Source organism: Harpia harpyja, chromosome 15 (assembly GCF_026419915.1).
Source record: "Harpia harpyja isolate bHarHar1 chromosome 15, bHarHar1 primary haplotype, whole genome shotgun sequence".
In the NCBI taxonomy this organism is placed as follows: Eukaryota; Metazoa; Chordata; class Aves; order Accipitriformes; family Accipitridae; genus Harpia; species Harpia harpyja.
The window spans coordinates 29,897,157-29,913,242 of record NC_068954.1 but is presented as its reverse complement, the minus strand read 5'-3'; the positions used below and the strand labels follow the sequence as shown (position 1 = coordinate 29,913,242).

At 54.6% G+C, this 16,086-nt stretch overlaps 3 protein-coding genes across 3 annotated transcripts; all 3 read left to right on the top strand.

The window, feature by feature from the left end:
• Positions 1 to 273: 273 nt before the first annotated feature.
• On the top strand, positions 274 to 7,284 carry SMARCD1 (SWI/SNF related, matrix associated, actin dependent regulator of chromatin, subfamily d, member 1). Its single transcript, XM_052809851.1, has 13 exons — positions 274 to 476; positions 619 to 806; positions 1,767 to 1,809; positions 1,903 to 2,025; positions 2,322 to 2,444; positions 2,933 to 3,049; positions 3,363 to 3,464; positions 3,549 to 3,710; positions 3,819 to 3,916; positions 4,350 to 4,485; positions 4,847 to 4,969; positions 5,215 to 5,316; positions 5,556 to 7,284. Exons 1-13 carry the CDS (start codon positions 309 to 311, stop codon positions 5,607 to 5,609), a joined length of 1,539 nt encoding a protein of 512 aa, XP_052665811.1. The 5' UTR covers positions 274 to 308; the 3' UTR covers positions 5,610 to 7,284.
• Positions 7,285 to 8,233: 949 nt separating this feature from the next.
• Positions 8,234 to 13,765, top strand: GPD1 (glycerol-3-phosphate dehydrogenase 1). Its single transcript, XM_052809858.1, has 8 exons — positions 8,234 to 8,350; positions 8,548 to 8,725; positions 9,329 to 9,469; positions 9,859 to 9,997; positions 10,951 to 11,063; positions 11,391 to 11,624; positions 11,815 to 11,921; positions 12,207 to 13,765. The coding sequence occupies exons 1-8, from the start codon at positions 8,310 to 8,312 to the stop codon at positions 12,301 to 12,303; spliced, it is 1,050 nt and encodes a 349-aa protein (XP_052665818.1). The 5' UTR covers positions 8,234 to 8,309; the 3' UTR covers positions 12,304 to 13,765.
• A 129-nt stretch (positions 13,766 to 13,894) lies between these two features.
• LOC128151970 (cytochrome c oxidase assembly protein COX14 homolog) lies at positions 13,895 to 16,076 on the top strand. The gene is made up of 2 exons (XM_052809862.1): positions 13,895 to 15,726; positions 15,805 to 16,076. Exon 2 carries the CDS (start codon positions 15,813 to 15,815, stop codon positions 15,969 to 15,971), a length of 159 nt encoding a protein of 52 aa, XP_052665822.1. The 5' UTR covers positions 13,895 to 15,726; positions 15,805 to 15,812; the 3' UTR covers positions 15,972 to 16,076.
• The last annotated feature ends 10 nt before the right edge of the window (positions 16,077 to 16,086 follow it).

The window sequence follows — 16,086 nt, the reverse complement described above, 5'->3', positions numbered from 1 at the left end:
CATTGTCCCCAGGACCCTGCGCCCCCAAGAGCAACCCTCGCGGACCCTGTACCCTTCCCTAATCCCCCAGGACCCTGCTCCAAGACCCTGCACCCCCCCAAAAAGCCCCAGGACCCCGCTCCGACACCCCGCCCCCTCCCGTAGACCCCCACGACCCCGCCCCCTCCCACTCCCCCTCCGCCCCCTAGGGCGGGCCTCCAGCCAGCAGAGGGCGCCCGTTAAGGGCGGCGCCTCTCTAGCGCCCCACCCGCGCCTTCTCTCTATGGCGTACGTCCGGTTCCGGCCCGCTCCCCTTTGTGCTGGAGAAGATGGCGGCGCGGGCGGGATTCCAGTCGGTTACTCCCAGCGGTGGCGGTGGTGGAGCCGCTGCTGGGGCCGGTGCGCTGGGGCCGGGCACACCGGGTGGGCCGGTGCGCATGGGACCGGCTCCGGGACAGGGCTTGTACCGCTCGCCGTTGCCGGGAGCCGCCTACCCGGTGAGGCGGGGGAGGGGCCGGCGGGGGCGCGCGGACCGGCGGGGCGGGGCAGGGCGGGAGGGAACGGGGGCGGCGGGGACGGGAACGGGAACGGGAACGGTCCCTCCCGGTGGGTACGGGACCCGTTTTCTTCTCTCCGCAGCGTCCCGGAATGTTACCGGGCAGCCGGCTGGCACCTCAGGGTCCCTCCATGGGGCCCCCCGGTTACGGCGGGAGCCCGGCGGTGCGGCCCGGGATGGCGCAGGCCAGCCTGGACCAGGCGCGCAAGAGACCGGCGCCGCAGCAGCTCCAGCAGGTGCAACCGCAGGCCGTGCCCAACCGCAACCACAAGTAAGGGTCGGCATCCCCGGGCAGCGGGGGGACGTGCCGGGGCATCCCCGGGCAGCGGGGTGTCTCAGGGTATCCCGGGATATCCCCGTACAACGGGGCATCTCGGGGCATCCCCAGATGGGAGCACAGACCAGACGCGTTGCCTCTCTCCCCAAAGGCTCCCCGGGGAGAGGCTGGGTTTGGGGGTGCAGGCAGGCACCCCCGAAATCGGAGAGCTGAAGCGGGGACTGTGGCAGGTGCGGGGCGGTGGGAAGCGTCCATTACGGACTCGGTGTGATCGGCGGGCTGCCCTTAGCGGCACAAAGCTTTTCTGTTTGGCTGCGTCCGGGGCGATCTGCCTTCGTGCTGCGCTTGGGCTTCTCGTGGCTTCTTCTTGTGGAGTGGCTGAAAGGGACGTCGGCTTTCTTGTGCAGCTCCTCTGGGAGAGGGGGGCTGCCAGATAAAAAAATAACGTGCAGCTGCTAGACAAGAGTAAGTTTATGTTGCGTTTCTGGCAGTATAATGTGATTTCTCAGTAATGCTGGTAATTCATCCCTTGATTTAACGTGCAGGTCAATCTGAAGCTAATTGAGGCTGGAGAGTCACTTTGGTTAGGCATTATGTCAGTACGCCCTTTCCAACTTGATGTAAGCCCGCTTTCTAAGCTCTCGTAGGGGATGCGAAACATTCAGGTAATCAGTTAGTCACACTGCTGCAGGGTTTGTCAGCTCTGCAGTGCTGGAGGCCTGGCAGGGGCTGTGGGGAATAAAGAGCCTGACTCTGCACTGACGGTAACGATAAGTGCTTCTGAAAATGAGAGCCTGGGCCTGAGACTGGCATCCAGGCTGAGAGCAGTGCTAATGCCGCAGCGCTAAACCAGAGAATACGCCATCGTCTTCCTCCCTTCGTGAATGCCTACAGTTAATTTGCAGAAAGTGGTTGCCATTTTAATGCCTGTGTGTGCATCTTCTTCCTTAACAGCGCTAAAAAGAAGAAGATGGCTGACAAAATTCTACCTCAGAGGGTGAGTGGCACATGCAGTTGCAGCCTGTGTTGATATGAAGTAGGCTGAAGTGCGGGGGAGCTGACAGTTATTTGCATTCTTGATTGGCTGTAGATTCGTGAACTTGTACCCGAGTCTCAGGCCTATATGGACTTGCTGGCCTTTGAAAGGAAATTGGACCAGACGATCATGAGGAAACGCTTGGATATCCAAGAGGCTTTGAAGCGACCAATTAAGGTAGGGGAGGGCTGCGTTCGTGGTTATCATAAGCAAGGTTTGGAGGCTCTTATTTTAGTTAAGACAGCAGGAGGGCACTGAAGCTTAGGTCATGTCCCTGTAAGTGTGGCATATCAGGAGTCTTAATGCTCCAGATGTAACCAAGGAGTGGAACCAGAAACGCCTCTTTTCTTGCTCCAGGAGAGGCGGGGATTATGAGGCAGCTGAAAACATTAAGCTTAGTTTTAGCAAAGCATAAGCAAGATAGTAAGCCCTTTATTTCAGAGATAACACTGAGCCGGTGCTTTTTCTCTTAGCAAAAACGAAAGCTACGTATTTTTATCTCCAATACCTTCAATCCAGCCAAGTCAGATGCAGAGGATGGTGAAGGAACAGTTGCCTCCTGGGAGCTTCGGGTGGAAGGACGGCTGCTGGAAGATGTAAGTGTGAAATACCCAACCACAGAGGTGATTTTTTGGATCTGGAATTGGCAATGAAACCAGTTTCTTAGTGTCTGAGAGCATAGCTAGGGGCTTGATATCCTCCTTCATCTCTGTTTTCCAAGGAGTCTGATGGTGACGAGACTGAGAGCCCAACTTGGAGACCGATGGGTATCCCCATGGATAACATGAGTTATACAAAGTTCTTATAGCTATAAGAATTAATGGTGAGAGCAGATCAGTGGCACTTGTGTACCCTGGCTCTGAGAACCAGGGCACTTGCATTGTATGTAATTGCTGAGTGATTTAATTCCTGCGAGCTCATCTTTAACTCCAGTCTTTCACTTTCTGACTTGGAACTTGATTTTCAAGCACATGTTGGTGAGTTTAGGCGTTCAGAACTTAAAGGAACGCTGTCGTGCACGGTGGCTGTGCTTGAGTGCTGAGACTTGCTGTCCTAACACTTTTCCTTCCTGTGTTGCTTGCAGTCTGCTTTGTCCAAATATGACGCCACCAAGCAGAAAAGAAAGTTCTCATCCTTCTTTAAATCTCTGGTCATTGAACTCGATAAAGACCTGTATGGCCCTGACAATCACCTAGTAGAGGTGAGCTGCTTTTTGCTCTGTTACCTCTAAAAATGGGTTGATATTTCAGCAGACAGGGTTTGTATATCACTCGTAACTTGAGAGGTGGGGATTCTTAAGGCTTGAACAAGTGGCTGGGAGCTAGGAGCTCTTGAGTTCTTATCTTAGCTTTTCCTCTGACTTGAACAAATGTATTAACTCTTGTTTCAAGTGGGGAATAAGGTGCACTTTCTCTAGGTGGGTGGGATTTACTGGCAAGCTTGGTGGGTGCCAAGCAGTGGGAGCAAAAGGAACCAAGTGTGGGGGTGCTTCTAAATGCCCTCTCCTGTTCCAGTGGCACAGGACTGCTACAACTCAGGAGACAGATGGCTTCCAGGTGAAGAGGCCAGGAGATGTAAACGTGCGCTGCACTGTCCTTCTGATGCTGGATTACCAGGTAAGATGTCGGGATTAACAGTGCTGGGCATGTACTGTTAGCCGAGTCTGTGGCCATCTCACCTTTCTGTGCTTTTTGTTTCAGCCTCCCCAGTTCAAATTGGATCCCCGCTTGGCTCGTCTCTTGGGGATTCACACTCAGACCCGTCCAGTGATCATCCAGGCATTGTGGCAATATATCAAGACTCACAAGCTCCAGGACCCCCATGAGCGGGAGTATGTCATCTGTGACAAATACCTCCAGCAGGTAAGTGTGGCTGGAACAAGTGACTGTTTCAGCTTTTCTTTGTCAGCAGCCAGTGATCGCTGGCACTGAGCTTCCGTTCCTTTCCTTAGCCCTGTGTTTCTGTCACAGATATTTGAATCTCAGCGGATGAAGTTCTCTGAAATCCCACAAAGACTTCATGCATTGCTTATGCCCCCAGAACCGATCATCATTAATCATGTGATCAGGTGAGACTGGTCCACTTCACTTCATCTTTCTAGGAAGAAGAGTGGAAAGGGTGGATGAGGCTGCTACAGGAAGACGATGTAGTATGTTCTGGTTTTCAGCAGTAGCTCCCGTGTTGCCTGTCATTGTTTCTTTGTACAAGAACAGCCACCTCTTTCGTTTATCACATCCCTCTTTTCCACAAGGCACTCCCACGTTCATGCTGTCTTTTGCATTACACTTTTGTAGATAGAAATCTGCTTGGAGCAATCACTTGGTCCTTGTGCTGCAAAGCCATCAGTGGAGCTTTGCTGCTTGGTGTTAGAGCTGAAACTAACACTAGCGTGGCTTGTCCCTGCCTGCAGTCCATATGCTGCATCATCCTACAGTAGCTACAATGTGGTGCTTTCTTGAGCTGCTCACTTATTTTGGCTTCTTTCTTGTGGATGCCCCTAGTGTTGACCCAAATGACCAGAAGAAAACAGCTTGCTATGACATTGATGTGGAGGTGGATGATACCTTGAAAACTCAGATGAATTCCTTTCTGCTGTCCACAGCCAGTCAACAGGAAATTGCTGCTCTGGATAACAAGGTAGGAAGAGCTCCCTCAGGTCTGCCCTCCTCATTGCTGGGTAGGAATGTGTCCCTGGAGCAGGTGAGCCCTGAACAGGACAGGAGTTCAGCTTTGCTCTCTTGTGCATTTGGAAGCTGGAGTGGGGTGAGCCATGCTTACGAACAGGTGGCTTTACCTGGAAGTGTAATTTTAAAGCAAATGGTCAGTGGGAGAATGGGTAATATTTAGAGCAGGAAACTGGGAATTGAAAATCCTATCCGATAGTTACAAGTCAACCAGGGAGTATAAGAATTTGCCTTCATGCGTTGGGTCTCTTGATGTTTCTGTCTGACTTTTTCCCCTATTTCAGCAGTTTAGTTGCTGTGCTTATCTCCTTCAGATTCATGAAACAATAGAGACAATTAACCAGCTGAAGACCCAGCGCGAGTTCATGCTGAGCTTTGCCCGAGATCCTCAGGGCTTCATCAACGATTGGCTACAGTCCCAGTGCCGGGATTTAAAGGTAAAAGCTTTGTCTTGTGTAGAAGGTGGATCTAGTCACACGCTTCCCTCATTATAACCAGCTCCCACAGAGAAAGAGAGAGGCAATTTCCTGCTCAGAAAGCAAGACTAGAATTGGAGTCGAGTGTAAGAACCTGACCTGACTGTACTGAAATTTCTTTGAGGAAAGGGGAGGGAGTGTGGGATTGCTCAGCACAGCCAGAGCTTTTGCACTCCCTGAACTGTTTTGTCCTTTGTGCTCTCCAGACAATGACTGACGTTGTTGGGAATCCTGAAGAGGAGCGTAGAGCTGAGTTCTACTTCCAGCCGTGGGCTCAGGAAGCCGTGTGCAGATACTTCTACTCAAAGGTGAGCATCCCTGAGCAGGGGTCCCCCTCCATACCCGGTGGCTCGGAGTACCTGTCACTCCTTGGGAACAGACGCTGCCAGTGGAAAGCGGGAGTGCTAAGCTTCACTTGCAGACACTGCTGATGCGTCTTGGTCCCAGTTTGAGTTCACCCTTTTCCAGCTGGATCCTGTGTTACTTGGATGCTGTGGTGCTGCACCATCTAAGTATGTTAATGCTGTGACTCTGGCTTCTCTTGCAGGTGCAGCAAAGACGGCAGGAATTGGAGCAGGCCCTGGGAATCCGTAACACATAGGCTGCTCCGCTCCTCCCCAACCAGAAGGCATCACAGCTATTTGTGGAGACAGAGAGCTGCAGAGTACACTGTTAAGGCTCACATAATCCCACTCCGGCAGCGAGGCCCGCATCATTATTCATCCTGGCATTGTCCCTGTTGGGACAACTCCAGGACACCTGGGGTCTTCTGGGGTGTGGCAAGCAAGACAGGCTCCAATGAGCACACATTTCTACCTGGTTTTCTTCCTGACTGTTGCCTTGTCAGTCCCAAGGCTTCCGAGAGCCTCCCCTTGACTCCACACTGCCTGTAGTGTCCCCAGTAGCCAGTACGACTGCTGACTTGGAGCCTTTCTCAAGTTCAGAAACCGCAGCCCATTCCTCGCCAACTAGCATCTAGTTGTGGCACACGTGAGACCTGGGTCTGGGAAGCCTGGATCTGCTGTAAGCGTGGGGTTCCGTGGCTAGTGTCTTCCCTGCCTTGTTTTATAGCAAGGTGCCAGGACGTGTATTGGGCAGGATGCCGTGAGCTGACATACCTCCCTGCCCTTACTCCCTCGCTCGGAGGGTGCTGCTGCACTGGGCTGCCTCATAGGTCACTTTCCTCCTTGAGGAAGTTACTGAACTGTCTAGAGAATTGCTTCTTCCCTTGTCCCTTTTTCCCTGCCCTGTTCCCTTCATGTTCTTTGACAGACTGTCCTAGGCTGGGATCACAGGGGAGATGAGGCATTGGCTTACTGCAGGGATGTGGAAGCATTGGAGTGGTGGGACTTCTCTGCACTTCAAAAGACCTACACTTGCGGTTCCAGCAAGCCATCTGGCTGTTTTCCCTGCAGCAGGGAGAGGGGATGCAGCAAATGCCTGGTGGAATTGTGCAGGGGCGCAGCGTTGTAGGCTCATTCCTTTGGGACAGTTATCCTGTGTCAGTTACTATGGGGACCAGAGGCTCCTTCGTGTCGACCTGAGGACGTAACAGGACAGTCCTTGGGAGCGGACATAGCTCTGAGCATATACAAGTTAGCAGGTGTTTCCATGCTGAAGCTCCTGTGGTTTTTAGTCAAGTTTTAGGTTCTGGGGCTGCTATAAGGCCCAGCATGGTTCAGGAATGTACAAGTAGATTTTTCTCTACTATGGGGAGTAGCAGCCCAGATGCCTCTTCATGGAAGGAATTACTAGTGAACTAGTGGCCAGGTGTAAGAGAATGGCTTCTCTTAACCTGGATCTCAGTATTTCTGCTTGGGACTGTAATGCAAATGGACTTGAAAGTTGGTCATATTCTCTTGGAATAGCTGCAAAGTCATGTTATAGATGAACACCTCTCATCCCCGCACCTGGCTTTGGTGTGGTTGGGAAGGTTGCTATGAATTCGGGAGCCTGGGTGGCCCTACTCCTTGTGTCTGTGTTACTACATGTCTGTGAGTAATAGACTCTCGACTTCCCTCCTCCTTGCCCCCTTATGAAATGGCTCCTCTGTGGTACTGGGGTGAAGGTCTTTGTGCTGATGAAGCAGCCCACTGACTCCTCAGGGTAATCACACATGAAGGATGCTGAGTACTGCGTAGGCAAACATAGCTGTTGCAGAATAACTGCTTTTCTTAACTGAATATTACGGTTTTTTCCATGGACCAAATTTTTTTTTTTTGTACTGTATCCTTGTAGACGTCACCCAGTTTTAATAAAAGCCTCCTGCGAAGGAAGCTGTCCTCCCTCCTTCTGTGCTGACAGCATGCTTTCTCTCAGCAGCTGCCTTAGTGGATGACGCTTCATTTACTTGCCTGGGAAGGCACAGGATTATGTCTACTTTTTTTTTTTTTTTTTTTTTAATAACAAAGCCAAGTGGGTTAAGAGACTGGAGAGAAAATATTCTTCATATTTTGGCCTTTTATAGAGAGCCTTTCATGTAAGGATCTCCTGGCTTGCAGAGTCTGCTAAGCCTTTGTGAAGTGCTTTTGTGGTAAATAAGCAAAGTAACTTGAGCAAAACTGGAAATCCAGTGGCCAAGCTGCTGATTAAATCTAAGCAGCCCACTTTCCACACTCTGCTGCCTTGCAGAATTGTGGCAGCCTGTTACAAGCCCCATGGGAGTCAGGCATAATTTTGAAGAAACTATTAAAGTTTACATATAAGGGTTTAGCACTATGCAAAAGGGGCATTACTCTCTTCACCCTGCCTTGTTTATAAAAGTAGAAATACAGTGCTTTACGGAAAACCTGTAAGCCCTCATTGCAAGGGAAAGAGATCCTCTGTGTATAGAAGAAAGGGCAGTTTGCTTAAGGTCAGGCAGTTAGTGCTGCTGCTTAAGGCTGTGAGCTTAGGGCAGGAGTCGTGCCCTGGGTCTGCAACCAGATGGTTCATATTTCTTTACTTGTGGGGGGAAAATGGCACTTCTTAGGAAGAGGGGGAGAATAAAATGCTTTTATGCAGAAAAAGGGGAAGAGAGGCTCTGCAGTCACGACTCCCGGCTCTGCTGAGACTTGAGATCTGAGCTATTTCACCTTTGCTTCAGGGGAGCAATCTGCACCTGCAGTGCAACCCCGCATTGCCGCCCACCTTGCTGCGAGCACCGGCTGTGCCTGGGGAAGCGGCCGGCCTCTGCCACCGGTGCCCGGTTCCCCCCGGGGGCGAGGCGGAGCCGGAGGCGGGCCGGGGCCGCCCCTGCTCCGGGCGGGCTTGAAATACCACCGGTGGGGTCAGCGCTGCGCAGTGCCTGGCTCCCCGCGCCATGGGTGGCAAGAAAGTCTGCGTCGTGGGTTCTGGCAACTGGTGAGCACCTGCTGCCCGGACACCCGGGTTGCCTCTTCGAGCCACGATGCGGTCCCCGTCCTCCCACCGGTGCCCCACGGTACCCGGTGCAAGCTGTTCCCGTTTCACCAGGACCCCTGGTGACCTGTGGTGCACTGGGCTTACTGGTGCCAGCGGCTTGAGTGCCCGCTGCCCACAGCTCTGCTCTGCCCACGCAGGGGCTCGGTCATCGCCAAGATCGCTGGCAGCAATGCGGCGCGGCTGAGCACCTTCGAGAACCAGGTGAACATGTGGGTGCTGGAGGAGGAGGTGGGGGGCCGGCGGCTCACTGACATCATCAACACGGAGCACGAAAATGTGAAGTACTTGCCAGGGTACAAGCTGCCCCCCAACGTGGTGAGTGTGGCCTGCTGGCGGCCTCTCTGCTTGAGCACAAGGTCCGGTGCCGGCAGCCGGGCTCTCTCTGGTGAGAGGTAGTAAATAGCTCTGCCGGGAGCTGCTGGAGCTCTGGTGCCCCGGGCACCGGGCGTGCGAAGGTAGGGAGGGGATGCACCGGGCTGCACGGGACTCAGTTACACCCTCCTGGTGACCTTGATCTGTGCTTGGATGAGCTGCGGCCCTGGCTGCTCTCGCTGCCCACCTTTGCCCCCCGCTCTGGTATCCCACAGGCTGGGCTTGAAGCCATGTGGCTGCCTCCGAGCTGGCATCGGCAGCGCGCAGAGAGCCCGTGGGGCCTGCTGAGGTCCCCAGAATGACCCCGGCTCTTTGCACCCCTTTTCGTGGGACCAGCTCAGGCTGCTTTTGTCCTGCTCTGCTCCAGCCCCTCTGCCCTGCCAGCCCTGGAGGGGGACCTCGGGGCAGTGACTTTGTGCCTTTCCTTCCCTTACAGGGGAGCCCCCAGCGGTTACTCTCAAGCGCCTGCTCCCCTTGTCCTGGATTCAGGACACACTCACTGCACAACTACAGATAAAACTTCCTGATGACAATCATATTCTCCAGGTAGCAGAGCCAGACCTGCTGAAAGCCTGTGCTGGGGCTGACATCCTCCTGTTCGTGGTTCCCCATCAGTTTATCGGCAAAGTCTGCGACCAGCTCAAGGGCCACGTGAAGAAAGATGCTGTCGGGGTGTCGCTCATCAAGGTGTGAGCAGGAGGAGTGCTTCCCCGGGCAGTTTGCTGGGGCACTGGGCCAAGGGGGTTTAGCTGGAAGCAGCCTGACTTGAGGAGGCTGCAAAGGGAATCGTGGGGTTCTGGAGCAGAAACTGGGCTCCAGGGTTATGGGGGAGCATGGGTAGAGTGGGAAGTGGGGGCAGAGCCTTCATGGGGATTTAGAGATGTATTGGTGGGGGAGAAGGGTGAGGGAATGTGGGGGATCTCAAGGGCTGTGAGGAGTGGGGTGCAGCTGAGCACTGGGGGGGCTGTTGGGATGAGAGTTGGAGCATTGCAGCACAGGCAATGACGGGATTGGGGCAGGTGGGGCCAGGTCTCTGGGGGAGCAGGTGCTCATCTCTGTCCCTGGTTGTCTCCCAGGGGGTGGATGAAGGACCAGATGGGCTGAGGCTGATCTCAGACATTATCCATGAGAAACTGGGAATAGAGATAAGCGTCCTCATGGGGGCCAACATTGCTAGTGAAGTGGCAGAAGGGAAGTTCTGTGAAACAACCATCGGTAAGGAGCCAACATCCCTCCTCATTAGCAGCCTTCATTTCTGACAGGCAGGAAGAGGCAAAGGGGTGAGCATGGTGCAGCTTAAACTACTGCTGCCTAGGGTGAGCTGGCCCTTTTTCCCTGTGGAGGCAGTGAAACTCCGTAGGAGCTGGACGAACTTATTCACAGGGTTTACGATGTGATTGCTCGCTTCATTAAGAACAGAGTTGTGTGTCTAAAAGCTCCTGCCAGCATGGACTCTGAGCATCAGGCAGTCTGCCTGGCACAAATGAACGGGGTGGATGCTAAGAGACCCTTTAGGAAATAGAGTTCCCACCTTCATTTCCTTGGGCTTCAAGGGACGCTCACCTGGATCTCATGTTATTGCCAGCCCGGGCTGCTTGAAAGTTCATCTGGTGACTGTTCCTAACATCCTCTACACTGTTTGTGAATCATGCACAGGAGCCAAAACCAACAGAACAGTTTGCTGGGTTAGAAGTTGTGGGATTCAAAGTGTATTTTAAACAAAAGCAAACATGCTGGGCAGGAGGCCACAGAGACTGGAGGGGTATAAGCAGAGCATGCTATCGCTGTGAGCACACAGAAACGCTCTCACGCAGGACGCTGCAGGTACAGGGAGAACAGCAGTCTCCAAACCCAAATTTGCAACCTTTGAAGATGCCTCTAATCTACTGGGCATGTCATTTCTGTCTTGCTCGACACAGCAGCAGGGATTGTCCCCATCTTCTGGGAATTCCAAGGCTGAACCTTGCTTATCTGCCAGGCAATGTGTGCTTGGCACTTTGTGAACCTGCAAATGTTTAGCAACGTCCATCAGATGGGCAATAGGTTCCTCCTGCTGCACTAGCTGCAAGGGCTGTGCTGTAGGAACGCACCACTGGGCAGGAAAGCAGCAGAGTCCTAACTTAGGGTCTCCCCCCATCACCTTCCTCCTTCTCCCTTTGTCTCATCAGGCTGCAAGAACACGCAGCATGGGCAGACGCTGAAGGAGCTGATGCAGACACCGAATTTCCGGGTGACGGTGGTGCAGGAGGCTGACACTGTAGAGATCTGTGGGGCTCTCAAGGTGGGTGAGCCGCTCACCGGGGTTTGCAGGTCTTGGTTAGCAGAGCCTGCGGTTCTCTAGGGCTCTGCGGGGAGCTCTGGGGAGGAGGCTGCCAGTTGAATGAACCCCACTGGAGCACTGTGGCTCGCTGAGACGGTTGGGTCAAAGGCCAGATGTTGGAGGGAACTGTGGATGTGTCCTGTTCAGCTGCTTGGAGGGATGATGATCACTGGCATAGGCAGAGGCAGGCAGAAGCCTGTGCTTGGGATTACACAGGCAGGTCACAGATACAGCAAAGCCCTGAGCTCCGTTGGGAACAGATCCCTCCACACTGCTGTTGTTTTCCAGAACGTTGTGGCTGTAGGAGCTGGTTTCTGTGATGGGCTTGGCTATGGAGACAACACGAAGGCTGCCGTGATCCGTCTGGGACTGATGGAGATGATTGGCTTTGCCAAACTCTTCTGTAAGGGCCCCGTCACCTCCTCCACTTTCCTGGAGAGCTGTGGGGTGGCTGACCTCATCACTACCTGCTATGGTGGCCGCAACCGCAAGGTGGCTGAGGCTTTTGCCAAGACTGGGAAGGTAAGCAGAGTGGGGAGCAGGCAACATTGATATCTGCATCAGCCTGCCGAGCAGGCAGGGAGGTGAACCCAGTTAGCACCATGGTATCCTGCCTTCGCTCGCCCAGTGCCGCAGCCTGGTTCCAGGGAAGGAATGTGGGGCAGCAGATGGGGTTGCAGGGTCCAGCTCCCTCACTGTTGGGTTGTTTCAGTCTATTGAGCAGCTGGAGAAGGAGCTGTTGAATGGGCAGAAGCTGCAAGGTCCCCCGACATCTGCTGAGCTGCATCGCATCCTTAAAAGCAAGAACGCAGTGGAGAAGTGAGTGCTGTCATCTCTCTTGTCTGCTCTTTTGGGGTGGGGCTGGGATCTTTCCTGCAGCTGCAGGAGGGGAAACCCACCCTTAGTGTCTCTGCTGTTCAGGTCAATCTCTGTACTGCCCATATCAAACTAGCTGGGCAGGAATGGCCTGTTGGATGAGGTACCATGCCACTGTCCCACCGGCTCCTGCCCAGTGGTCCTGCATGTCGCAACAGAAGTTGAGGTGCTCTGACTCTGCCAGCTGTGGTGACAGGGCAAGGGGTGACTTTGTTCATCTGCCCACAGGTTCCCCCTCTTCACAGCTGTGTATCAGATCTGCTACGAGGGCAAACCTGTTACTGATATCATTACGTGTCTCCAGAACCACCCTGAGCACATGTAAGCGGGCTCTGCCTGCAAAACCACTGGTCCTGCCGAGATGAGCGGAGAGCTCCTGCCCACACCAACTTGCTCTGCTGCTACAGCTTTGCAAGGAGCCCAGATTTCCTGGGAGCCTTTGCAGAGTGCTGGAAGGGCAGAGGTTCCCCTTCTCAGCCCTGGACACTGCCAGCCTAAGCCTGGCATCTGCACAGAGGTACCTGCTGATCTCCCTCTCTCTTTGAAGGGCTCATTTAGCTTCTGCTGCTGTCTAGGGTCTGCCCTGAGTGGGGCTGAGCGTCTTCCTCCTTTCACTTTCTCTTGCCATGATGGATTCAGTTCTCGGAGGGTCTCTGCCAGGTCATCTTGATCAATACTGGCCGTGCAGGAGGCACTGCCTGGGAGGACAAGCTTTGCTATTAGCCCCGTGGGGCCACTTTGCATGATACCAGCCCTTTCCTGCTTGCTGCTGTTGCTTTTGGCTTAACTGTCTTGTGGAGAGGGCACAGTTCCCTGCCAGGCTCCACCAGGGTGAGTGAAGCTCCTTAGGACTTTCAAAGGGGCTGAGAATCGCTCTTCTTTCTAAGAAGCACCAGCACAGAAAATAGCATTCTTTGCCACCCTGCCATATGCTGCTTCCCCAGCCACCACCAGCTGCTCCTGCCGAATGGTACGGCCGATGCTTTGTGTGTGAGGGCAGCTCCAGAGTGAGACTTCAGAGCTTGTTTATTTAGATTTTTTTGCTCTTGCAATCAAACCTGGCCTCTGCACCCAGGGAACTCCCCTGTTGTCACAAATTTGCCTGTGCTAATTCCATGCCCCCTGACTGTCCCTGGACAGCCTTTTTCCCTCGTATCGGTTTGTCCTCTGGCTGGCTTTGGCAATGCAGGGACCAACTGCCCCAGTGTTTCTGAGCAGCTGGCAGGCTGTGTAACCCTTGTCAGCGTACCTGACAAAGCAGTTGGGTCATGTTGCTTTTAGACGAATGATCTACAGCAGCTTTTTGCCTTCTCTCTGGCTTGCTCCAGCCTGTGCCTTAGCACAGTCTTTGCTTCTACGTGTGGCTTTCTAGAAGCTGAGAAAGCAGGTTCCACACTTACTTTCCCTGCTGCCCCTCCTGTGAGGGTGCTAGAAACTGCCCACTAGCACATGGGGCGGCAATGGACATGTGATCCACAAGAGGTACAAGGAGACCTCCAACATCACAGGAGAGGACAGAGGTCTCATGCTTCGTGCTGTGCCTTTGAAACTTGCCCCTTGTCTGGCCAGGTACCACGTGCCTCTCTGGTCCTCTGAAGCTGGCTCACTGCACTCATGTTTGCTCAGGCCAGCATGTCCAGTGGTTCACTGATCCCTGTCTGGGCTGGCAGGCCAGAGCTGCTGCAAGTCTTGCTGTCTGCCCCCCTTCCAAGTCCTAGTGCTGCTGGGTCTCTGACTATCAGTGTACTTTATGAATGTTTAAAATAATAATAAACTTGGAGAAGAGAGGGGAGACGTGCTCTTTGCTCTGTGGCTCTGGTGCATCATTGTCTTTGGGTTGGTGCCTGCTGGACTTGCTAAGAGCGCAGAACAGGGCACTGTCAGTTCCCTCCTGGCTTTGCACCCTTGTGCGCTGTCCCAGAAACAGCAAGAATGCCCCCGCAGGTCACTGTTCAGTCACAACATAACACAGTGTCCCACTTGCTTTTTCTCAGCAGCGGTTCCAGTGTTAAAGTTTGGCTGTAGGACCCAAGAGGGTTGAGATTGCAGTGTTGAACTGGGTACAGAATCCTAACTCTTCTACCTGGGGCCTGCAGAAGCTGGGCCAGGACCCCACTGTGCCCCATGTACCCCAGGCCTTCCCTTCTTTGATGTCTTGGCTTCTTGGGACATGCTGTGTTGTGTTATTCATCTCTTTCCCAAGTGCTTTTCCCAGACTTGCCTTGTCCCTGTCTCTCTTTGAAATGCACCTCGTAGTGAGTGACCTTTCCAGGACTGTTAGCCCTCCGCTCAGCCTCTTGCTAGGGGAATTTAATCTGCTGGCGCTGCAGTTGTTTCTGTGCCTTTTATTAGACACACTTTCTCACTAGGCACCCTACGACCTTTAAATTCAACTGAGCTATCGTACGGAAAGTAGCCAGCATCGGCTTCCTCTAATGAGGAACTTTACTGAGGTTGGAGGGAGGATAAAGGAAGTCCAGCGTGTTCCTGCAGGGCTGGCACAACTTCTAGTTCCCTTTGTCTTGAAGTGCTTCAGGAGTCCCAGCTCAAGTGTTTGGACGAGGTGCATATAGGAGAGAGGGTCTCTGAGCTCTCCTCCCTTGTCACATTGCAGTCTCTCCCCTTGGCTTGCTAAACTCTTGCCAGCACCTGCCTGGAGCTGCAGCTGGATCCAGAATTGTGTTTTGGACTTGCATTTAGCCGTTAGCTCCGCTGCTGTGGAAGTGCTTTGTGCATCTCTCTGCCTGTGGGTTTCTTTGACACTCTGTGCTGCTGGCAGTGCCCGAGCCCCTGCAGGCTCTCCCAGCATTTGCTGAAGGTCCCAAGTCTCACCTGGGGCTGACCAGCGCACAAGTCTCTTGCTTTTAGACCCCCCCTGCCTTGCACTAGTGCTGGAGTTCATGAGCTATAAAAAGTCTTCCCTTTGCCATTTGGAGTTATGTTCTGCAGCCTCAGCACATCCAGGCACTGCAGGACTCTGCAGCCTCGGGGAGCTGCTGCTGTGCAGCGGCCTGGGGAAAAGAACGAGGTGGGGGGGTGACTTGCAGCCTCAGTGCTTGACAGAGCCCGCAGAGCAGAGCAGTGCTGTGACAGCAGTATTCAAATGCTAGCAAGGAGCTCTGGGAGGAGAGCACCGCTCGGTGCCAACAGCTGCCCTAGTGCTTTTGGAGGAGATGGCCTCCTAAAATCCTCTTGAAGGAGGATCTCCGGCTGTGAGCACAGGCTGGGCTCTCAGGAAGGGTGCCGAGGCCTCCGAACGCCTCAGTGCCGGAGCGGGACTTGCGCGGCCTTCGCTCCATCCCGTGTGCAGCTGAAGACAAATCCCCTCAGGGCTGCTGGCGCCTCAACCTCCCGCAGGGCAGCCTGTGCTGCGTGCCTCAAGGCGGAAAGGGCCCAGCTGAGAAAAATCAGTATCAAGGGAGGTGCTGAGGACAGCGGGCCCCTGGGGAAGGTGCCTGCAGAGGCGGGGGGCAGCAGCCCGGGGCTGCCGTGGCCCGGGAGGCTGCGGTGGGCGCCGAGCGCCTGACGCGACGCCTGAGGTGAAAGAGCGACGGCGCCGCCCCCCCCGCCGCGAGGGGGCGCCGCAGTTCCCGCCTTGAACTTCCCGCCTCTGCGGACTACACATCCCAGCAAGCAGCGCGGCGGTGCCCGCCCCCAGCTCCCACGTGACGCGGGGAGGGCGGGGCGCTAGGCGGAAGCGCACCGCAGCGGAACGGCGTGCCGGTGGTACCGGAGCCCGGCGGCGCAGGTACGGGAATGGGGAAGGGCGGGAGGGGAGCGGGGAGGGATCGCTCCCGGTCCCGCTGACCGCCGCCTCGTGTTGCAGGCTCAACCATGGTATCCGGCAAGCAGTTAGCCGACTTCGGCTACAAGGCCTTCTCCGGTTCCATGATGCTGCTGACGGTCTACGGCGGGTACCTGTGCGGCGTCCGCGCCTACCGACTCCTCCAGCGCCGCCGGGAACGGCAGGCCGTGACCGGCTCCGAGAACTGAGGGCGGCCTGGGACCCGGCCCCGCGTTTCCCGGCTCGGCTCCCAGGGCCTCCGCAGGCCGGGAGGGGGGATGGAGCCCAATAAAAGCCCTGTGAAAACACCCAAAGTGCGGTGCT